Source organism: Carcharodon carcharias, chromosome 28 (assembly GCF_017639515.1).
Source record: "Carcharodon carcharias isolate sCarCar2 chromosome 28, sCarCar2.pri, whole genome shotgun sequence".
NCBI classification, from domain to species: domain Eukaryota; kingdom Metazoa; phylum Chordata; class Chondrichthyes; order Lamniformes; family Lamnidae; genus Carcharodon; species Carcharodon carcharias.
In genome coordinates, this window is record NC_054494.1 from 28,078,937 (window position 1) to 28,104,420 (window position 25,484).

Below are 25,484 nucleotides of genomic sequence, written 5' to 3' on the forward strand. Positions count from 1 at the left end.
CCTGTAGCTTTTCAGTTCTGATCAAATGGCTGGAAATAACTGGCCTTTTCCTTTCTGGATGTGACTTTTTTGTTCTTGCAATTTCAAGCACCTCTTTGCTTGTCTTATGTGTGGAATTTTAAGCTTACGTTTTAGCATCCATGTCCCACGGGCCCCTCTTTTCTCCAGATTTGTTAAATTAATTGAATTTAAATTCCCCAACTGCTGTGGTGGGATTTGAATTTTAGTCTCTGGAGCATTAGTCTAGGCCTCTGGATAACTAGTTCAGTAACATAGCCATTGTGCTATCTGATTTTTAAAAAAAATGTATTTACAGGATGTGGGCTGGGCCCAGCATTTATTGCCCATCCCTTATTGCCCTTGAGAAGGTGGGAGTGAGCTGCCTTCTTGAACTGCTGCAGTCCCTGTGGTGTAGGTACACCCACAGTGCTGTTAGGGAGGGAGTTCCATGATTTTGACCTATTGCGATCCTTCCTGGATGCTTGCGTATTTGAAGGCAGGAGTGGCAGAGGAACCTTGCGTGCTTAACTAGCCTGCTGGTACTTTTACTGCTTTAAGCTCACATGGGTATAATTGAATTGAGGCCTTTTTTGCTCTAACCATACCCCAGCCCATGCCTTCAGTACAGAAGGAAGGAAAATAACCCAATGTCTCATGTTGGGTCAGGGGTGGCACAAGATTGCACTGCTTGCTCGCTGCGAACACATGTCGATAAATTGCAGGTGAGCTCCCCACAGCATTGGAAAATTGTAGGTCTGCTCAGCCCTGTCCTTAATGGGCTGAAAAATCAAGCCTGCTGTCAGCCTCCCTGCTGTGCATTCACAGCAGCTTGAAATTCCCTACCGGCATTCCGAGCCCCTGTGCTGCACTGTCAACACGACGAAACCATGTTTCAAGACATCCTGCCCCCAAACATTACAGGATCGCCAGCAAGGAATTTGTGTTTACAGAAAGATGCGACATGTGGTGGGCGCTGGGCCGACAGAACCGACTGATTAGTGAACTGTGACGATGATGGACAGGTCGAGTCCCAGGGCGCGTTTAATGTCCCAATCTCCTAAGTGGGTTTGCCATGAAAACCCATTTCCATATGGACCCCTTGTTCTCGAGGCTATCCAAATGGTGTTTCATGTAAAAAATAAATAAATAAATAAATCGCACGGTAGTAAATCTGTCCACCGCCATTTGAGGTATTTTTGCACTGATCAGGATCCTCTTTTTAGCAGCCAGATCCCTCATGGAGCAGGTGTCCACTTAAGAGGAGTTTTTGGGATATTACAGCTTCCAGGGTTGGAAGTGCCTGAGGCCTTAATTGAAGGGGCAGCACAGAGCAGGGGGGTGGGGGGGGAGGGTAAAATAGCAGGTGAGGAAGAAAGCATGTGCATTTTTATAGTGCCTTTCACGTCCTCAGGACATGACAAAATGCTTTTCAGTCAACGGATTTTCCTTTTATTTTGGTGGTAGAGGGGTTAAAAAAAAATTCACACACAGAAATGAGGCAAGTGAACATTGTCCAGGGGCCCTCATACAATTGGAAACCTGTCCGAAACTTGCTATAATGCTGAAAATCATCATAAAACTGCTGCAGTGTGTGGTCATTCTGCGGGGAGATCTCTTTATGTGTTAATGGACTGGCAACGGTCGGGGGGGAGGTGCTGGGGGAGGCAGGGTGGGGGGGGTGGTTATAGAATCAGAGAATGGCTACAGCATAGGAAGAGACCTTTCAACCCATCATGTCCGTGCTGCTCATAACATGAACAACTCGCCAAGTCCCACTGGCCCTGGCTCTCCTTGCAGCTCTGCAAACTCTTTTTTTCCTCTTTTTCAGCTAATTATCCAATTCCTTTTGGAAAGCCAGAATTGAATCTGCCTCCACCACAGTCTCAGGCAGTGCTGTCCAGAACCTAACCACGAGCTGCGCTTTTTTTTTAAAAAAATAAAAGGTTTTTTTCCTCACATCGCCTTTGCTTTTTCTGCTAATTTCCTAAAATTGGTGCCCTCTGGTGGTGGAAGTATTTTCTTTTACCTGCTCTGTCCAGACCCCTCATTATTTTGAACGCTGTGTGTTGGGGGAGGGAAAGTGCACCCAAATGTTCCTAGTGCCAAGACCCAAAGCGTTCACAATCTAGCTCTGGTGATCTAGCTGTAGTGATTGCGATCAATATTGTGTTTGTTAATGTTGTCAACGGGGGTTCAGCTTGAGTGGTTTCTCATAATCGGGATTCTTGATCATATTATTTCCTCTGTAATCAACCCCTCCTATCTCTCTTTCTCTTTAAAATAATGCGTACTGTGCGATGTGTAAGGGTGTTTTATTTCATTTTGTTTCAATCTGTATTTTGTTTTGTACAAACATCGATGGCCAGGCCCTTTCATACCTCATCTGATCGGGCCACCAAATTGCAATTAATAGCTAGAGAGTGAGAAGTGACATTCCACATCATAAATTGACTATTTAACGAACTAAAATTTTATAAAATCTATAAATTAACTAAATTTAAATATACGTTCATGTTTTCATGTTATTGATTTCAGACAGAGCTGTTCATTATTCTGCCATTAACTGGGCCAATGCTTTGTTCCTTTACTATCACCGTTTCCACTTCCTTTGCCTTTTGATCCATGTTATCCTTGGTATTTAATCTTTCCCACCCTTTACCTTAGCGCAGACCATCCCTTTTTTAAAATTCCTCCCCTCCCCCTTTCAACGGAATAAAACCCATCACGTTTCTACCTCCCTTCAGTTCTGAAGGGGAGGCATATTGGACTCGAAATGTTAGCTCTGTTTCTCTCTCCATGGATGCTGCCGGATCTGCTGATTATTTCCAGCACTTCCTGTTTTCCTTATAAATTGACTCCCTGCTCCACTTCTTTTTAAGAACAAAATCCCTACTCTCAGAGCATCCATGGCAGATTAGGTGATGAAGCTTCTCAGATGGTGGGGGTCAACCAGGTTGAAGGATGCAGAAGATTAATGAGCAGGATGTCTTTTGTGAGTTTGGTTAGAGCCATTGGGTTACTGCAGGAAAGGCAGAAACTTGATTGTTGTGGTGATTAGGGATGGGCAACAAATGCTGGCCTTGCCAGCAACGCCCACATCCCATGAAAGAATAAATAAACCCCCGTAACCCTGACGAAACTGGAGGAAAGCTTGGGCAGCAAACCTGCACCCCCCCCCCCAAACTAAACACATCGTCTCCGACCCGGCACCTCAACCGCCAAGCTTCAGCCTCCCCGGGACTGGACACGGTCGACGTGGCCACACCCTGATGGACGAGGGGCACATCGAAAGCCGGCCAAACCATGGGACACGTGGGTAGCATCTTGCCTCCCCGAGGCAGGTCCGAGGGCCTACACCTTGGAGTCAGGCTTGCTCTCTTCAGTCGGACATTGGACTGGCTCGAGAACCTGGCGTTAAAACTCCGATGCAGAAACAGAAACACCGCTGGTCTGGCAGCATCTGCAGAGAGAGAAACAGAGAGTTAATGTTTCGAGTCCGTGTGACCCTTCTTCACAGCGCTCCAGGCGTTTTCCCAGCATTTTCAGTTTTAATTTCAGATTTCCAGCATCCGCGGCGCTTGGCTTTCACCTTAACGATTTAAAACGGTGACCACAGCTTTTGCTCCTAAAGCCGTATGAAGGAAGACGGGGGGAAGAGGAATTATCCAGGGCAAATCCAACTTGACTGTTCCCGTGCATTGTCGACTGCACAGAAAGAGAGAGACGAGGGGGAAAGGCGTGAGATTAGAATGTATGTCTCCCTTCCCAGCTTGTGCTGGTATTGTTCAGAAATACCATGTACATTGTGCTGCTTTATCAAACATCACAATTAATATGTGTTTGATGCTGTGCAGGAAATAATTACCTGTCAGAAAAAGAGGTTAAAAAGAAAACTGCCCATGACAGCTTTTCACAAAAGCCCTGAGGCCGTGAATTTTCTCATCGGGCCACCCATGTTTCTTTTTACCTTTTTTATGTTGAAGAAGAAAAATCCCCCAAAATGGCACAACTGCTCATTCCCCAACACACACACACACACACACACACACACACACACACACACACACACACACACCCCCCCCCCCCCCCCCACCCCCCACCAATCTCAAGCCACACTAAGTAGGCAGACGATGCACAAAGGAAAGCCTCACCTTTATATACCTCCCACAGCCCCAGCAAAACTCTTACAGCCTTGAATATGCTCTCTACGCCAAAGAATACCCCAGGAAGTTTGCCATCCATGTTTTGTGTACAATAAGAGAACAAACAGAGAAACTTCTTCAGATATCTAGACTGCCTGGTGGACATAATAAATGTTGAGGAAATTAGCTTAGATGATTTAGGCTGTATACATTCCACTTATTTTACAATAAATATACAGCGAAGTTTGGGTTCAAGAAGGCTTGGATTGTGCAAAGATCACGATACTATAAGCCTGTCCGGCCACTCAGCTCTTTGGAATAATAGAGGTGTTGGAGTCCAGGCGTGTTTTCTCTTCCTTCTGCTGATTGCCTTCAGAGATCAAGGATAGCTGTTTGATGATGTCCCGTTCTCTTGTTGATTTACTAGAAAATTATTGTTCCATTTGTCTGTAAACAATGTAAAATTCAGTCCCAACCTTCTATAAACTTGACCTCATCCAAAATTCTGACTGTCCTGGCTCTCCCAGCCCTCATCACACCTCCCACTGTCTACATAGTGCTTGGGTTCGCCAACCACTACATTTAAGATGCTTATCCCTGTGTTCAAATCACCCCGTGGCCTCAGTAACCTTGTACAGCCCTGCAATCCTTCAGAAACTTTGGGTTCCTCCAACTTTGGATTTTGTGCATCCTGAAATGACAAAGGCCCTGAAGTTCTGGAATTCCCTCCCTGAACCTCGTTGCCTCAACACCTCTCCTCTTCAAGATGTTCCTTAAAACCTACCTCTTTGACCAAGCTTTTGGTCACCACTCCAAAAGCAATATATTCTTTGGTGCGGTGTCGATTTTTGTCTCGTGCTCCTGTGAAGTGCCTTAAATGCAAATTGTTTTTTCACCATTCTGACTTTCTCCCCTGGATCTCCTGTGATTGCACCGGAGCACAGGCTAAGTGCTGCGGTGCATCATTTCAGAACTTCTTTCACACTATACAAGTGTAACAATGGGCAGTCACATTCTCCTTCAATTAAGTGGAAACAATATGATGGTTTCTGGAACCGATGATATTGGGTGTATATGTGAATAGATCATTGAAGGTAGCAGGACAGGTGGAGAGAGCAGTTAATAAAGCATATAGTATCCTGGGCTTTATTAATAGGGGCATAGAGTACAAGAGCAGGGAGATTATGCTAAATTTATAGAAAACAATCGGTAGACCTTAGCTGGAATATTGTGTACAGTTCTGGGCACCAAACTATAGGAAGGATGTGAACACATTGGAGAGACTGCAGAAGAGATTTACAAGAATGGTTACAGGGACAAGAAACTTCAGTCACAAAGATAGATTGGAGATGTTGGGACTGGTCTCAGAGAGAAGAAGGCCGAGAGGGGATTTGATAGAGATGTTCAAAATCATGAGGGGGCTGGACACAGTAGATAGGGAGAAGCTGTTCCCACTCCTAAAAGGATCAAGAATGAGAGGGAACAGATTTAAAGTGATTTGCAAAAGAAGCAAATATGACCTGAGAAAAATACTTTTTCACACAACGAATGGTTTGGGTCTGGAACGCACTGCCTGAAAGTGTGGTGGAGGTAGGTTCAATCGAGGCATTCAAGAGGACATTAGATGATTATTTGAATAGAAACAATGTCCAAGAGGACAGGGAAAAGGCAGGGCAATGATACTCGGTCATAATGCTCATTTGGAGAGCCGGTACAGACACGATGGGCTGAATGGCCTCCTGTGCCATTAAGATTCTGTGACTCTGTGAAGACCAATAGGTTAAGGCTTCTGCTTTCCATGTAAACACATGGAGCCAGGCCGTTGCGTCTGCACTATGGAGCTCCCTCCACAAACACAGCTCTCCAAATGAGCATTATGACTGAGTACCATTGCCCTGCCTTTTCCCTGTCCCCTTGGACATTGTTTCTATTCAAATAACCAGGGGCTCCTCGAGTTCAGCATTAAAGCAGTACTTGCCCACTTGAGCATTATTCACATGAAAATATATGGGGGAATCTTGTCAGAGACACTGCAATTAGTTTCAGTATTCCTGGGCTAGGGAAGGGACACTGAAGACTACTTTTGCAGAGCCTTAGAATAGTGCAACAAAAAAGGAGGCCATTGGCAGATTCAGAACATTTAACTCTCAAAAATAAAAGGACTAATGAATCCTGTTAGAGCACCTTATGCTTATTTAATCTTGCAGAATTATGAAGTACATGTGGAAGCCTCTGCCTGCTCTAACTTCCTAGCTGAATCCAGTTTCTTCCCTATTACTGCGTCAATTGAGATAATCACATAGTCACACAAGAGCCTCCCCACTTATATACACATCCTCATTCTAAGCCTTTCCTAACAAGTTATCCTGAAGTGGATTAAGCTACCCATTACTAGATGTTGTTATTGGGTAGCTATTGAGTGTCCCTCGGATGATGACATTTTGTTTTCTATCCATCCTGGAGGTTTCCTATCCCGGCAGGCAGACTCTTGCAGTCCATTTCTGTTGTGCCAAGCTCTGAACTAGTTGTCCCATTATGTCAAAGCCTTAGCTCATTGTGCCTCAACCAATCCATCTGAATTGATGCCATTTCTCAGAAAGCTGTATCCCATTGTTGTATGGCAGCTCATACCAGACTCTTCTACACTATTGGTTTGGACAGAAATGTTGTTGGTGACACCAGCTGCTTAAATAATTCATCCGAAGCTACTCTTCTTTGCTCAACAATTTTTGACAAACCACCCCCCCCCCCCCCCCACTCCCCCGACCTCCCAGGTGGAGGGCTGCAGGGGGAGATGGTGAGGTAGTGGTAATGTCACTGGATAGTAATCCAGAGGCCCAGGTTAATGCTGTAGGGGACGTGGGTCCAAATCCCACCACGGCAGCTGGTGGAATTTAAATTCAGTTCATAAAACCTGGAATTGAAAGCTAGCCTCCATCATGGTGACCATCAAACCTCCATCAATTGTCGTAGAAACTCATCTGGTTGACTAATGTCCTTCAGGGAGACGGGAAAGACCATCCTTACCTGGTCTAGCCTTTATGTGACTCTTGATCCACTGGCCTCTGAAATGGCCTAGCAAACCACTCAGTTCAGGGGCAATTATGGATGGGCAACAAATGCTGGGCTTGCCAGCGATGCCCACACCCCATAAAAGAATACATTTTAACAAAGGTACCTTTTGTAACCTGCACCCAGCTTAGTCGCACATTGCTTTGGATATAATTATATAAAACCTGCAGCATAGACCAGTTGGGCCGAATAGCCTGTTGATGGACACAGGTTTCCTCCCACCCTGCTTCATCTCACCATTTCTCTTTCATTTGCTTATCTAGCTGTCTTCATTGAACATTGTTTTTTTTTAAATCCCAGTAACCCCTCAGGAAAATTTCTGTGACCTGGTGGGTAACATCAAACATGACGGCTAATCATAATCGCACCACAGTCCATAGAGGGGCTGGATTCCTATTTGAAAGACAAACGATGAGCAAACTACCACCAGCAGAGAGAGAATTATTCAGTGAACAGACAAATGGTTTTATTTTCAGCACTGAGGGGATCAAGTCAGGATCTGATTGGCTATGATATTATGTCCTTGGCTTTTCAGTCACAGGGTTGCAAACTCTGGTTTTGTTCAAAACACTCGAGTCTTTCACTTGATAATCCTGTACTCGGGGCATGCAAGTAGCAACAGTGGCTGTTTGAACCCTGAAGAAGTCTAGGCCCGACGGTGGTTTGTATCTGCCTTCTGCCCAGTTCAAAGCCATGAAGTGAACTGGATGAGGGTTCCAACTCTGTGCTAGAATCCCACTCTGAGAGCAAGGACTGAAGTGATGTGACCATGCTGTCAGTGCTAATTTATGATGATGAGCCCAGTATATAAGATCATACTCAGGGCCTTGGTTTATGATGACCGAATAAGACAGATTTGTTCCTTTTTTTTTTAATTATATGAGGTTCCAGGATTTTTACTGGCATTTTGGGATCACTTTATAATGTTATATTGTATAACATTTTATAATTAAGGTCGCTGATTTAGGAAGACTAGGTAAATTGAGATTATGGGATTTTCTGCGATTTTTACTGGTGCTCGGGGAATCGTATTCCATAATTCCATGAAACCTGCATTGCAGTATCCTTCATTATGCTTGGAAAGGTATCAAAACTGTTGCTAATGCTGCAAAGAGAATATGATTAGAATGTTTTTTCTTTTGATTTAGAGGACGAAACCTTGTGTGAGAGAGGTTATGATAATGTCCCGTGAAGGCTGTGCGGTTGTTTATTTGACATTCCTATCACCTTATGCTAGATTTTCTGATTGGTTACAACAACGACTTGCATTCATATAGCACTTTTAATCTAGCAGAATGTCCTGAGCCCCTTCACAGGAACGTTATCAAATAAAATTTTACATCAAGCCACATAAGGGGAGATTAGGACAGGTCAGCGAAAGCTAGGTCACAGGGGTAAAGTTTAAGGAGCACCTTAAAGAAGGAGGGAGAGAGGTAGAGAGTTGGAGAGGTGTAGGGCGTGAATTCCAGATCTTAGGGGCTATGCAACTGAAGATACAGCCGCCAGTGTTGGAGTGAATAAAATTGGGTATATGCAAGAGACCAGAATTGGGGAGTGCAGAGGTCTTGGAAAGTTGTAGAGTTGGAAATTAAAGACGGGGAGAGGGAGAGAGAGGAGGCCATGGAGGGATCTGAAAACAAGGAGAGTGATTTGAAATTTCAGGGGTGATAGAAGAATGGGACTTAGTGTAACCAGCTAAGTGGGAGAAATGCAGCTATGCCAGATCTTCTTCCTATTCATCCAGTTTTCTGAGCAAGTTTTCACTGGCACATTAAACAACTGCCAATTTGAAGTTTGTTTTTATCCAAATTAGACCCGATGATGTCATTTCAATGTCCACAAGCTTTCCCACTAAGCACTACAACAACTTTCGGTGATATAGTGCCTTTAACTGACTAAAAATATCTCAAAGCGCTACGCAGGAGTATTATCAGACAAAATCAGTCTCGACCACCTACACACCCCTTGGTTTCTGGGCTTCTAAGGTCAACACTAATGGAGCCTGGTGGATTTCTAAACTTTCTCTTGCCTTTCTTGTGCTTCCCCTTCCGTGTAAATGGTATCTGCCCAGAGCGTTCCCCAATACAGAGTCCACTGATTCATACAAGAAGCTGCTTTTTATCAAATTTGTTTAGAAGATCTAGCCTCCTCGATATCCCCCTACTGTAATTGTTTCTGTCTCTTGCTAATTTTCTTCTCTACTGAAAGCATCAACTTGTTGCTGGGTTTACTTCCACATGGATTGGGCACCTTTCTGTACCTTGCTTAAGCTGCCAGTGTTCACCTGTGAAATTTGGCATTGGAGTGTAAGCAGGCTATTGGATCACAATCAAAAACAAAAACAGAATTACCTGGAAAACCTCAGCAGCTCTGGCAGCATTGGCGGAGAAGAAAAGAGTTGACGTTTCGAGTCCTCATGACCCTTCAACAGAACTCACATACACTTTGTTTTTTTATATATATATATAGGATCACAATGACTGTTGAGTCCAGTCACGTCCCCATCCCCAAAGCGTTATCCCAAACGTTATTTGCAGATTCTTCCTAAGGCTGGGGCTGCAGTTTAGCCACATAAGACCCTCCAGTTGAAATTGGCAGACCCTAACCCCCAGTGCACACAATATACAAGCAGCTATCACTTGATTAACTTTATGTTGAGGGATGTGACTTATGCTGCACTGTTTGAGCAGGTCGTAACTCCATTGTGTTATCTTATCTAGAATTGTGTAGATCTTAAACAATTGCTGAATGAGTTGTCATTGTTCGCAATGTATTAAAAGGTTCCATCATGTCAGGGAAGTATTATCGTCTTTCAAAGTGGGGGCGATGGATGGTCAGATAAAGTTATTCTTGCCAGGAAAATTACATTTGAACTACAAAGGATTTCACTGGCTGATTCCCATACCTTCCAATTATCACAATTTATCTTTTATGTGTGAAGGTCATTGTTAAGTGCATTGAAGAATTGGTTTAGCAGTTCCTCACCCTGGGGGATGGGGGGGCAAATGCTTTTATTGCCTTTATCACTAGAGTTTTGACGATTTATGGCCAAGTATGACAACGTATTACCCAAAGAGCATTTATGGAACCAATGCGTACTGCAGATTAACATAGTGTATGTGTACTATGATTTCTCATTCCATCAATCCACCACTTCAGAGTTATAGGACATCTGTTTCTGCAATCGTTATGTGTCCTTATTGGAATCAATGGTAGAATAATGGAAGAATTTCACATTGCAGGAATCTCATCACTGGTCTTGTCCTTGTCATTTTCTTTCCCTTTAGACTCTGAGCTTTTAATCTAAAAAAGACTCTCATTTCTATAGCACCTTACACAACCCCTGGTCATCCCAACACGTTTTATAGCCAGTGAAGTACTTTCAAAGTGTCATCACTGTTGTAACATATGTCTAGTTGTTAACTGTCCCAACCTGACACGAGGTTCAATATATCAAGCCCAAATGAGAATTGAAATGGTACTGGATCTGATATGGGGCAGGTTGAGTTTCGTTCATGGGTGCAATATGAATATGGGCTTGGGTGGGACCACCGTATCACCTGAAATCCCATTGTTGTTACCTTAGTCATGAGGTCTTAATTCTACTGCAGTTACTGGTATGGTCCAAGGTGGCGAAAAGTTAACCTTTCCTGATCACTGCCAGGGTATCTTCTGGTGTAAAGTAGAAATAACAGCAAAGATTTATAACAATGCAATAATTGTTGAGGAAATATTTTTGTCTCTAATAATTTCAATTTGATCTTCCTTCACTTCACAAAACATTAGTAGATATTCCCAATTGCACAGGCAGCAACCCAGCATTCAGAAATACTGTGGGAGGGTAAGTGTTTAACTGCTGACTCACAACTTGCCCCAATTAATTAAATCTGCTCTTTTCAACCCACAAACACTTAATACATGATCTTGTTTCAGTGTTCAGCGCTGTAATAATTTTCCAAATCATACAGGCATCTGAAAAGGGACTGTCAGATGTTAATAGATTCCAAGCAGGTCGATGAAGTTGAAACCAAGACACAGAGCTTTCCTTTGCTGAGAGAGTTTGTTGACTTTGTTCAATCTCATAGCTCTCCTTCCACCCTGAGTGCCCCAGCTATCCCCTATTTATATGTGCTCAAAGTATTTAGTTAAACAATGCCCATCACTTGTGCATCCTTAACAATACAATTAGCGTGCCATTAACATCAGATAGGAGAGCAGCAGGAATTCGGGAGAGAATCGATTAAAAAGGACAAAGAACCTACATTTATATAGTGCCCTTCACATCCTCAGCATACCCCAAGTGCTTTACAGCCAAAGAATTCATTTTTCAAAAGCGTAGTTCCTGTTGTTAAGTAGACAGCAAAAAAAAAAGACTGAGGCATGATCTAATTCCAAATTCTGAGAGGGTTTCATAGGGTAGATGTGGAGAAGGTGTTTCTAGTGGTGGACAAATCCAAAATGAGGGGTCATAACTAGAAGATACTATCCAATAAATGCAATAAGAAATTCAAGGTAAACCTCTTTGCCCCAGAGAGTGGTTAGAATGCAAAACTTGCTATCACGTTGAATTGTTGAGGCAAGTAGCATAGATCAGGGATGGACAATTATTTGGCTGGAGGGGCCACTATACATAACATGATTCAATGAACTGTTGAGGGCTGCGTGTATAAAATTAATTGTTGCCTTTTCTTCTGCAACATGGTTCCCATTTCAGCAACATTTGATTAAATTCAAATGAATTGTGTTAAAATTTGCTGTGGCATTTAAAGTATGAAGAATTCTTCTTAGATTAGTTAGATGACTTTGATTAGAATAGTAATCTGAACTACCTATCTAAATTATCATACTACACAACTAACTTGAAAGTGCTGCATTTAACTTTGAGTATTTTCATAATGCTTTTAAGAAACCAGGTATTTACTTACAAATATTCGATATACAGATTCTCCCCCAAAATTGTTTTTGTGTTAAAGGCTGAGGTGAAATAATTATTGATCAATAAATCATTGAAATCAGAACAGCATAAATGTTTGTCAGATCAATGCCAATATTTGATAGACATAGTTACTGGTAAATTTTATAACCTGCCTATACAATGCCCACTGGCACTTTAAAACACTTTGGTTTAATCTGTTCCAGTGCTCAACACCATGTCAACAGAAATTGGAGATAATTGGAGGTTTATTTACATTTTAAATCTGTGTGCTCCTCCATCAATTCTGAAAGCCAGGATAAATTGTCACTTAGAAAGGCAAGGATTAATCAGGATAGTCAGCATTGTTTTGTTAAGGGAGAGTTATGTCTTACTAACTTAAGTGAATTTTTTGTGGAAGTAACAAGAAGGATTGATGAGGGTAGTGCAGTGAATGCGGTCTACATGGATCTTAGTAAGGCATTTGACAAGGTCCCACATGACAGACTGGTCAGCAAAGTAAAAGCCCATGGGATACAAGGGAATGTGGTGAGTTGGATCCAAAATTGGCTCAGTGTCAGGAAACAAAGGGTAATGGTCGACGGGTGTTTTTGCGAAAGGAAAGCAGTTTCCAGCAGTGTTCCACAGCGCTCAGTGTTTGGTCCCTTGGCGTTTGTGGTATATATTAATGACTTGGACTTAAATGTGTGAGACGTGATTGGGAAATTTTCAGTTGACACAAAATATTGGCCGTGAAAAGAGGATAGCTGTGGACTCCAGAATGGTTTGGTTGAATGGGTGGAAAAGTGGCAAATGAATTCAATTTAGAAGTGAGGTAATGCATTTTGGGAGGACAAACAAAGCAAGGGAATACACAATAAGGTGAAAGATATTGAGTGGGGTCAAGGGATGACAGACCTTGGAGTGCATGTCCACAGGTCCCTGAAGGTGGCAGGACAGGTAGATAAGGTGGTAAAGAAGGCATATGGAATGCTTTCCTTTATTAGGCAAGGTATAGAATACAAAAACAGGGATGTAATGATGAACTGTATAAAATGCCAGTTAGGTCACTGTTGGATTTTTGTGTACAGCTCTGGTCACCACATTACAGGAAGGATGTAATTACTTTAGAGAGAGTACAGAGGAGATTTGTTGCCAGATCTTGAAAATTGCAGCCGGGAGGAAAAATTGGGTAGGCTTGGGTTGCTTTCATCAGAACAGAGGATGCTGATGGGTGAATTGATGAAGTGTACGAAATTGATGGGCTTAGATAAAGTAGACAGGAAAGACTTGTTTCCCCCCTAGCAGAGAGGTCAATTACTAGGGGCACAGATTTAAGGTGATTGGTAGAAGGATTAGAGGGGATATTAGGAAAAGCTTTTTCACACAGAGGGTGGTAGGTATCTGGAATTCGCTGCCTGGATTGGTGGTTGAGGCAGAAACCCTGGATCTACACCCAAAGTACTGTAACCTGCAAGGCCACAGACCAGGTGCCTAATGATGGGATTAGAATAGGCAGCTAGTTTTTTCAGCCGGCACAGACATGATGGGCTGAATGACCTCTTTCTGTGCTGTAGTTTTTCTATGGTTTCATGTTTGCTCCCCTCCTCACCCATGACAGCTGCACCCTGTCCTGCCTTCACAAAAAAAAACACCTCTAACCACTGCTCATTGACTACTTCCTATGACCATTCATTTAAGCTTGCTCTACTCTATATGGATAAAAGTAGTTGACCTGAGTACCTGGGTCTGTATTCTCTAGCGTTTCAAAGAATGAGAGGTGACCTCATTGAAACCTACAAAATACTTAAAGGATTAGATAGGATAGATGCAGGTAAGATGTTTCCCCTGGTTGGGGAGTCTAGAACCAGGGCACACAATTTCAAAATAAGGGGGAAGCCAGTTAGGACCGAGATGAGGAGAAATTTCTTTACTCAGAGGGTTGTGTATCTTTGGAATTCTCGACCCCAAAGGGCCATGGAAGTTCAGTCATTGAGTATGCTTAAGGTAGAGATTGATAGATTTCTGATTACCAATGTCTTAAAGCGTCATGGGGATAGTTTGGTAAAAGGCATTGAAGTGTTCGATCAGCCACGATCGTATTGAATGGTGGAGCAGCCTCGACCAGCTGAATGGCTTTCTCCTGTTCCTATGTTCCTTCCCTTTCAAAATCTCTGGTTCCTGCTCCTCGATATTTTATAAACCCCTGGATGAACTGGAAAGACTCTATGGATGTACAGAAGTGCATGAACTTCATGCTAAGAATCATTGTGTGGGCCTAACAGATTCAATTCGCGGGCCAGATGATACCCCAGGCTGTATTTTGCCCACCCCCCAGAATAGAGACACTTCAGGGGGAGCTAGATAAGTACACAAGGGAGAAAAGAATCGAGGGATATACAGATCGGGCAAGATGAAGTAGAGTGGAGGAAGTTCAGGTGGAGCCTAAACACGAGGAGATATTAGTTGGGCTGACTAGCCTAAATCTCTTTTATATGTTCTATGTAAACCTGGCAGTCAGTTTATGCACAGTAAGGTTTCATGAACAGTCAATGATTCACGTGACAGGTTAATCTGTTTTTGGTGGTGTTGGTGAATAAATGTTGTCCAAGACATCATGAAAGCTCCGTAATTTGTCTTTGAACAGGTGCCACCATGCGTACAAATTAACAGGTGGACGTGACATCAGTTTAACAATTAACCCAAAATATGGCATCTTCAACAATGTAGCAGTGTCTCAGCACAAGCGTTCAGAGGCAGCCGAGGTTATCAGCACAGGTCCCCTGGAATGGAGCTTGAACCCCACCCCACCCCAACTTTCTGACCCGCAGGAAAACAAGTGGCCAATTGATCAGCTCACTTTCAGTAGGATGGTCACACAGAATTAAAGCACAGAAACGCGCCATTTGGCTCAACTGGCACATGCCAGTGTTTGTGATCTGCACACGTCTCCTCCCTGCTCAAATTCATCAAACCACCCACCCCCATCAGCACATCAGTGTGGTATCTAGTTACAGGAAGTAGCTTTGTGTTGGAGTAAGTTGCTAATTGAACCCATTATTAACTTGCAGTAATATTCTGGGTTGCATGCAGTGACTAGTAGAACTGATTCTGTTTATATGAAAAGTTGTTAGATTCAGAAGCTGACCCCCAGTGAAACCTGATTACAGCAGTGACCACACTTCAAAAACACTTCATTAGCAGTAAAGTGCTTTGAAATGCCCTGAGGTCATGAAAGGCGCTATATAAATGCAAGTTTGCTCGCTCGCTCTTAAACCATTAATACTTTGTTTAAAATAAAGATCCTCCATTTGAAGACGGTGAAAATGTTCCCATGTCATGGGTGCAGCCAGTCAGTGAAACACTGCTCAATGGCACTAGCTTGTGGCTGAAACTGAGAACTGGCACTCCATTCATCCAAGTCAGTACATCTTCTTTCATTCGTTCATGGGATGTGAACATTGCTGGCAAACCAACACTTTATTGCCCATCCCTAATTACCCTTGAGGGAGAGCACTTAGAGAAACTAATGCTGTCGGATGAAAGTACAATAGTTAGCTGGTGTGTCTGAGCTTGAACATAATATATGTCCTGCATACATAATGTGCATTACATAATCCTAAATTACCACATTCATGGCACTTCAAACGTACTTCATTGGCTGTAAAAGTGCTTTGGAACATCCTGAAGTCGTAAAGGTGCTATATAAATGCAAGCCTGTATTTTTTCTCTTTTTATAATCCCTTCATTTCAACATATCTATTACTCGATAAGTGGAAAATTCCAAAGGGTTCTGAACATGTTGTAAATCTGAAGAACATTTCTGTTAGATTATGCAGTCAGTCACCCAACCTCCTTTATCATGAAATCAATCTTTGAAAGTAAGAGATGTTATCGTTTTAATCTGCTGAGGAAAGAAATATAATTAAAAGAATGTGGCCCATGTCAGTACAGTTTAATGAAAACAGATGGCAGTTGGACTAGTCCCATGGAGTTGTTGAACATGTTTTTTTTCTCCACAAAACAGAAGGTAAGTCTGGCCTCCTGTCCTTCCCTGATTTTGATCACTCCACCACTGCCAGGGACCTACGCTTTGGAATTCCCTCTCTAAACATTGCTACCTCTCCAACTCTTTCCTTCCTCCTTTTGAGTTACTCCTATAAATAAGTTTTGACCAAGCTCCTGGCCAACTGTCCTAATGTTTCTGTACGTGGTTCAGTGTCAACCTTCACCTGATAATGCTGCTGCGAAGCACTTTGGGATGTTTTTACTACATTGCTACCAAAATGCAAGTTGTTGTTCGTACTGGATTTATAAAAGAATAAGGAAGTATTTGTATTTGCACAGCAGCTTTCATGACCTCAGAATTCCCCAAAGTGCTTTACAGCCAATGAAGTCCTTAAAGGTGTTGTGATGTAAGAGGCATGGCAGGCAACTTGAACACAGCAAGCTTCTGAAAACAGTAATGTAATAAAGACCAGATAGCCTGTTTTATTGATATTGATTGGGGATAAATTGTGGCCAGGACACTGTCATAACACCCCTGCACTTCTTTAAAATTTTGTCATGGCTTTTTTGGGTCCAGTGGAGAGAGCAGATGAGGCCTCGGTTGAATGTCTCATCCAAAAGAGGCACCTCCAACAGTGTTGAACCCCCTCAATACTGCAGTGGGGGTGTCAGCCTCGATACTGTACTCAAGCCTCTGGATTTAAACCCACGACCCTCTGACTCTGCCAAGGCTGACACTAATGCGACACCGCTACCACCGATTCCCCACTCACAAATCTCTCTGGAAGTCGGTTACAAATCGAGAAGAAACCTGGTAAATTGGCTAATGCTAGCCATTGAAAAGATGCTGTTTTTCTATTCTCCCCCCACCCACCACCACCACCATCGCCTCTTCCTAGTATTAGCGAATCTAGTGATCACGACCAGCTTTGAAAGACCTGTGTGACGGGAGCAAGCAGGCTCCAGAGCCTCACCAAAACTCAATGCCAGCACAGCTAACAAAGGCCTCGGAGTATGAGGAAGGCAGATTTTTTTTATTACCCAATACTGCAGTCAATGTAAAAAGGAATAAAAACAGCCTGGGGGAGATAGTGGCAGTGGGGATGCTATGAATCCTTTTCCAGCAGTGTCTGGATTCCACTGTCACAGGAGAAAGTTCCTAATCACTCTGACTTTGTTGGAGCTTGAGGATAAGTATGGACTTACGATGGGCACTGTGGTGAAAACGCTTCCTTAGTTTCTGCTGCAGTTTTCAATCCCCTGTAGTATAAATTATAGTGAATTTGTGCAAACAGTGCATTTTTCCCCCACTTATTCAAAAGTTTTCTCTTTAAAACTTTGCTCCACTGAACTTTTCACATCTCTAAACATGCTGAAGACTTGCTTACACCGAGGGTAGCAATTTTCTTCACTCTCTTCCTGCCCAAACAGGTCTTTTTGGTCATTGGCAGCCCAAGTTGACTCGAGTTTTGTTTACTATAATGTGAGCTAGCAAACTGCAGACGTTGAGGATCTTCCAGTTTTTTTGGTGAGATATGAAATGATTCTTTCAGGCTCAGATAGTACAAGGAGTGTCTAAGTGGAAGGAGCCTATTACACTCCCTGAGATCTGAGTGCGTTCTGCAAGTTGTAACATTACATCAAATTTTACAGCACAGAAACAGGCAATTCAGACCAACTGGTGTGTGCGAGTGTTTACGCTCCACATGAGCCTCCCCCACCTTTATTCATCTCACGCTATCAACACTCTTCCTCACGCTCCCCATTAAATGCTAAACCTACTTGGGAAAAGTAATGTTAATGTCAAGATCATGGATTCACCTTTTTAATCATTGAAAATATTCTACAACAGTTCAAGTTTCAGTCTTCCCCTGCTGGTCTTTTGGAATATTAAGGTCTTTCCCATCCTGTCCACTGGGAGTTTATTTGTTTGCTATCTTCACACAGACTTTTCCCTGCAGTTCCCCAGAGGGGAGTGTTAGAAGGGATGAGCAAGCTGATTGTCAGATTGTTTGAGCTGTGTCATGAATGCCCCTTCTCGCCCTGGATTGGGACTTGAACCCACAGAGTTTCAGGCTCAGAGGCAGGGACGCTCCCCACTGCACCACAAGACCTCCTTTCCCGACCTCCATAATGATGCTCTCTCACTTTACCCTGAGATGGGTTTCATAGGCGAGCTGGGGTTCCACTTTTATTCAGAGTCCCAAAAATAACAAAATGTGTGTAAGACCGGCAGTGCTACCATGACTGTTTACCTGGATGGTCACGTCAGTGTAATCTGGCCTGGGATTTGTTTCCAGTTTGACAGAGGGAGACTGGTGCATGTACATTCTGGTAGCATTAAAGGGGCAGGAAGCCCCAACATTGGTACTCCTAATTTGGCTTTATGGAGCATACAGGATTAAAGTGAATTAAATGTCCTATCTGTCCTCAGAGAAGTGCCTAGCCAATCCTCCATTACTGGGACTGAGAGCGGGAACTCACGAATCTCCTGTCATTTCCCCCACTTGCTGCTAAAACATGTACAACACCCATTAAGCCGTCGACGCACAGATCATATTGTTTGAGATGCAGTAACCGATTTTGTATATTCTAGTGTGTGCCAAGAATTGATCATCTTCATATCACACTGAAGGGATAAGGATCACTCTCTCTCTGTCTCTGCATATGTCGCTTTGCATTGGAGCAGGCAGCGGGGACAAAGAGATACTGCCCAGATTGCACTAACTGTCCAATGGTGCCGGCAGGAAGCCTGAAACATATTCACGGTCCAGCTTCATTCTAATTTAATCAGTTGACTGCCCGCCCGTGCTCTGGGCAAGCACCAAGTGCACACCGGGAGAAGTGACTCCTCCTCCTCCTCCTCCTCCACCACCACCACCTCCTCGGAGTGAGTGAGTGTTCAGAGGATGGGGGATGGGCAGGCAGGAGGCATCGTCAGCAGGTTGGAAGCTTTTTTTTATGGGTTCAGTGAAGGACACCGATTGCAACCTAAAGCTTGGTGGGTGACTTCATTTGGAATATTGTAAAGAGGCTCCCATCCATTTTGTCTGAGAGCATTGACTGAATATTTTGAGTCCCACTTAAAAATCCAATTGGGCAATAGGTGAGTGATAGACATTTTAAACTTTCAACTGCATAACACCCTGTTGTTGGGGTGGATGGCAAGAGGACATTGCTCTCCACGTCATCCCCGACCCCCACCCCAAAATTCATATAATCAAACTGGTGCTCAGGGGACTCCCTCATTCCTGTCTGTTCATCAGATTTCCATTTGATCAGGGTTCATTGATGAATTTCCTTTGCTGTGTGCCAATCAGGAAAAGACATGAATGGACCCTGCTTTAGGTTGACCACTTCAGGAACTCAGGCACAAATTGTAGTGTATTGAAAATTGCATTGTGCATTTTGTCCACTCGAGGCTACCATGCACAGATGTACCAGCAGAGGGAGTCTGCTAGAAAGAAATAATGAAGGATTCATGCTTAACAGATGGCACAATTCTAATTTTAAATGTCTCTGGCTGAAATATATAGCTGTTTCTGTCCCAAGAACTTCACACCAATGTCTGGAGGCATTTTCTACGTTGAAAGAGTGGTGCTGAGGGAAGGCACATACTCCAACCATCCGTATAAAGGATTTGGCATCACAATAGACTCATGTTTTTAGGCATCTCCAACTTTAGTTGGGTCACCACTGCCAACAAAATGCAAGGAGTCGGACTCGCAATCATTTAACCGAGAAAATGGGGCCTCCAACAGGATTTATGCAGGCGGCAGGAAGATAAATAGTGACAACTGGAGATTACTGGTCTTTGAATGAACCATCTCTTGGGCAACATATAGCCTGTTAACTGACAGAACAGCATAAAACCAACACAGTCCATTTAGTTATGGCTTCAGCGGTAGCTCAGTTGGTAGCACTCTTTCTTCTGAATCAGAGGGTTGTGGGTTCAAATCCCACTCCACAGACTTGAGCACACAATCTAGGCTGGCACTCCCAGTGCAGTACTGAGGGAGTGTTGCATTGTCAGATGTGCCGTCTCCTGGATAAGTTGTCAAACTGAAGGTCTGTCTGCCTGGAACGTGTAGTACTGTCTTCCTTTTTGTTGGTGACTGTTTTTCAGCTGCCCAGGAGTCCTGCCAGTGTGTACCAGGCTTGGTGGGGGGTGGGGTTGCGGGCGGGTGGGTTGGAGTGGGGCGGTGCGGGTTGGGGGTGGGGGAACCTGGTTGTACATAGGCTGCTGGCTGTCCAGGAATGCTTGGGGGGGAACGATCCTCCAGGCAAGGAATGCTATCTTTCAAACTTCAGTCTGATGGGTTTCTGGCATCATACGAATACATGAATTAGGAGCATGAGTAGGCCATTTGGCCCCTCAAGCCTGCTGCACCATTCAATAAGATCATGGCTGATCTGTAACCTCAACCCCACCTTCCTGCCTACCCCCCCCCCGATAACCTTTCACCTCCTTGTTAATCGAGAATCTATCTACCTCGGCCTTAAAAATATTCAAAGACTCTGCTTCCACCACCTTTTGAGGAAGAGAGTTCCAAAGACACTCTACTCTCTTGAGAGAAAAATTTCTCCTCATCACTGTCTTAAATGAGCGACCCCTTATTTTTAAACAGTGACCCCCTAGTTCTAGATTCTCCCACAAGAGGAAACACCCTCTCCACATCCACCCTGTCGAGACCCCTCAGGATCTTAAAAGTTTCAGTTAAGTCGCCTCTTACTCTTCTAAACTCCAATGGATCATCCTCGGCTTGCAGCCAGGGCAGCTGTTAACCCATTTATACAAGATGTGCCTGAATTAATACGTCTTTAATACAGCAGTGAAGTCCACGTAAGGTGCTTTGTGTGTGCATGTGTCTCTGAAATCGGTGACTTTCTAGCCCAATTGCACACAGAGAAGTGGAGATAGCATCATTGGCCATGCCTAAACTGGGCATGATTTTGTGCAAGTGTAGCTGAAGGCAGTTTCTGATGGTCTGTGGACAGCAGATCGTGTGATTATTTTCCAGGATTTAGCTCTTGGTATGAATGAAAGTGCTGGCTTTAAATAGTCACTCCAGATCCATCTAATCCGTTTCACTAAAGAACATCCCTGAGGATTTAAGGCGAAAGAATCCATTTTGGATTAAGGCCTCTCTCTTTTTTTAAAAAAAAGAAAGATTTGATTTGTTTTAGGGCACTTTTCATTGGCCACTTTACTGCCAATGAAGTACTGTTCTTTTGAAGGGTAAATGTAGGAAGCAGAGCAACCAATTTGCTCACAGCGTAGTCCCATGTACAGCATTGAGCCTTAATGACCCAATAATCTGTTTTCACTGACGTTGGTTGAAAGGTAAATATTGGCCAGGACACCCTTGTTGCTCTTGAAATTGTGCCATGGTCCTTTGACATCTACCTGGGAGGGCAGATGGGGCATCAGTTTGACATCTTAACCGAAAGACAATGCAACACTCCCTCAGTACTGCACTGGGAGTGTCGGCCTAGATTTTCTGCTCCGGTTCCTGCAGTGGACTTTGAACCCACAATCTCCTGACTCCGGTGAGAGTGCTAGGAACTGAGCCACACCTGACACCATAACTAAATGTTGAAATCAGTTAAAAGGCGTTGTTGTATTGTCCTGAAGTACCCAAGAAGTGGAAAGTTCAGAGACCAGTAATCTCCAGTTGTCATTCCCCTTATTTATCACCCAGCCGCTTGTGCAAATCCCGTTGGAGTCCCGATTTCCTTGGCTAAAAGATTGTGAATCCGGCTCCTTGCGTTTTGCCAGGGGTGGGGATCCAAGTGAAGTTCGATGTAGCTAAAAACCTGAGCCTCCAAAAATGGGGTCCTTTTATGTGGGTGGTGGGAGTAAAATGGGCCTGCCCTCGACATTGCTCCTTTAATGCAGAAAGCGCCCATAGACGTTGGTACTTGAGCCCTTGAAGTGGTCAGCCTAAAGCAGGATGTGTTAATGATGAACCCGTTGAATGTGGCTTGCCAAGAGAAAATGAGGGAGCTTGCAGTCAGACTTGGCTGAAAGCCCAGTTTGTGTGTGAGATGCAAGCCTGAAGCTTACTTAACAGTATGTCTGCACTGCCATGTAGCAAAGTGAGAGTCAGTGGCAGTTTTAAAACATAAAATAGCCCAAGCAAAGGAAAGGTGTGAGCAATGTGTAAAATGTACAGTTTTGTCTGTTTCCTCATGCTCTTTCTTTTCAACTACACCGAAATCTGACAGTTGTATTGAGACAGACACAGTTGCCCCTCTCTCCCATTCCCTGTTGTTTGTGTGTTATGCTCTGCTATGTGTATCTCAGTCAATGGTGTGCTGTGTTTGTTTTGGCCTAGGTTGTCAGCAGGGTAGCCGCACAACAAGGTTTTGATTTGGATCTCGGATATAGGCTGTTGGCTGTATGTGCTGCAAACAGAGACAAGTTCACTCCAAAATCAGCAGGTAGGAAAAAGCGTTTGTGTTTGCTGTAAATCTGCAAGATACCCGCCTCCCCTCCTCCCTCAAACAAGACCATCTTAAAACATATAACGCCTTTTGTAAAATGACTGAGCTGTATTTAAAATGGGGCCATATTTCCTTGCCCATGTGTGTTATTTGGAATAATTTCAACTCTCCGTGTATCAAATTCATGCTGTTCTGGGCAAGCCCTGAGGTGCTGAGACTCCTGGTTGCTCCGGTCCTCTGGCATTTTACCAATCAGGATTGCATGGATCAAGATATTTAACCAAAAAATTGCTGGTGAATATGACTTTTCGCATCAGTTGTTTGTTGAGTGGACTAGAATGTATTACACACACACACACACACACACACACTCACACCCCGCACACACACACACCTCCCACACACACACCTCCCACACACACACCTCCCACACACACATACCTACCACACACACACACACACACCACCCCCCCCACACACACCAAACCCCCCACACGCACACACACACACCTCCCACACACACACACCTCCCACACACACACAACCCACACACACACACACACACCACCCCCCCCCCACACACACCAAAACCCCCACACACACCAAAACCCCCACACGCACACACACACACCTCCCACACACACACACCTCCCACACACACACACCTCCCACACACACACACCTCCCACACACACACACCTCCCACACACACACAACCCACACACACACACACACACACACACACCCCCCACACACACACACACACACACCCCCCCCCACACACACACACACACACCCCAACCCCCCCCCACACGCACACACACCCCCCTCACACCACCCCCACACGCACACACACCCCCCACACACACACACAAACCGCCCACACACACACACACCCCCCACACACACACACCCCGCACACACACCCCCCCCACACACACACACCCCCACACATACACGCAACTCACACACACACACCCCACACAGACACACACCCCCCACTCCACACACAACCCCCCCACCCCACACACACACACACAAACACACACAAACCCCCCACACACACCCCCCCTCCACACACACACCCCCCCTACACACACACCCGCTGCACACACACACCCCAACACACACACACACCTGCCCCCACACACACACACACCCCACACATACACACACCTCACACACACACCCCCCCACACACCCCCGCCCCACACACACACACACTCCCCACACACACACTCCCCACACACACACACCCCACACACAGCCCCCCCCCCACACACACACACCTCCCCCACACACACACCCCAACACACACACACCCTCCCCAACACACACCTGAACACACACCCCCCCACACACACACACACACCCCCCCACACACACACACATCCCCTACACACACACTCACACACACACACATCCCTTACACACACCCCCACACACACACACCCACTCACAACCCCCCCCCACACACACACACCCCACACACCCCCTACACACCCACCCACACACACACACATCCCTTACGCACACCCCCACACACACACGCCCACTCACAACCCCCCCCCACACACACACACCCCACACACCCCCTACACACCCACCCACACACACACACACACACACACACACTCCTCACACACACACACACCCTACACACACACACACCCGACACACACTCCCACACATACCCCCTACACACCCCACACACACACACACCCCACACACACACACCCCCTACACACACACACACCCGACACACACACCCCCTACACACCCCACACACACAGACACCACACACACCCCACACGCACACACCCCCCACACACACACACACAAACCCTGCACACACACAAACCCTGCACACACACACACCCCCCACACACACACCCACACACACACACACACATCCCCCCCCACACACACACACCGACCCCACACACACACACACACACACACACACACACATACACATCCTCCACACACACACACAAACCCCATACACACACACATCCCCCATACATGCACACTTCCCCCCACACACGCACATTCCCCCCACACACACACACATCGCCCCCACACACACACATCCCCCCCCACACACACACACACAGATCCCCCCACACACACACCCCACACACAATCCCCACACTCATACACACAGACACACCCCCGCCACACACACACCCCCGCCACACACACACCCCTCGCGCACACACACCCCTCGCGCACACACACCCCTCGTGCACACACACCCCTCGTGCACACACACCCCTCGCACACACACACCCCTCACGCACACACACAACCCCTCACACACACACACACACACACCCCTCGCACACACACACACACCCCTCGCACACACACACCCCACACACACACACACTCCTCGCACACACACACCCCTCGCACACACACACCCCTCGCACACACACACGCCCCACACACACACACCCCCCACCACACACACACACACACACCCCCACACACACCCCCCACACACATCCACTCCCCACACACACACACACTCCCTACACAGACCCCCCACACACACACCACCCCACCCCCCCACACACACACCCTCCACACACACACCCCCCACACACACATCTCCCCCCCATACGCATAACCTCCACACACACATCCCACACAGGAAAACACACACACATGAAAATGCGCACACGCAATTAAAGAGCACTTTGCATTGGAGATTATTTAGTTTGGTTCACAGGAGAGTGAAGTCTTTGGGTTGACTGCCCACATTTACATTGCTGAAACTCACTGTAAAGTTGCAGCACTGTGAGAATGGGGAGACATCGATGTCACGCAATCAAGCATCAAGTGTAGGTGTTGCTTTTAAAGGAGTCAGTTAACAGAGGAAACCTGCTCTTGTGCAT

The 25,484-nt window shown here is 45.1% G+C and overlaps 1 protein-coding gene across 8 annotated transcripts in view; it reads left to right on the plus strand.

The window, feature by feature from the left end:
• Positions 1 to 25,484, plus strand: part of zmiz1a (zinc finger, MIZ-type containing 1a) — a 411,800-nt gene that overhangs the window by 253,181 nt on the left and 133,135 nt on the right. For all 8 annotated transcript variants that reach the window (XM_041176087.1, XM_041176086.1, XM_041176089.1 and 5 more), the window contains exon 5: positions 22,473 to 22,578. In XM_041176087.1, coding sequence (XP_041032021.1) covers positions 22,473 to 22,578 — 106 coding nt within the window. The remainder of the gene's footprint in view (positions 1 to 22,472; positions 22,579 to 25,484) is intronic.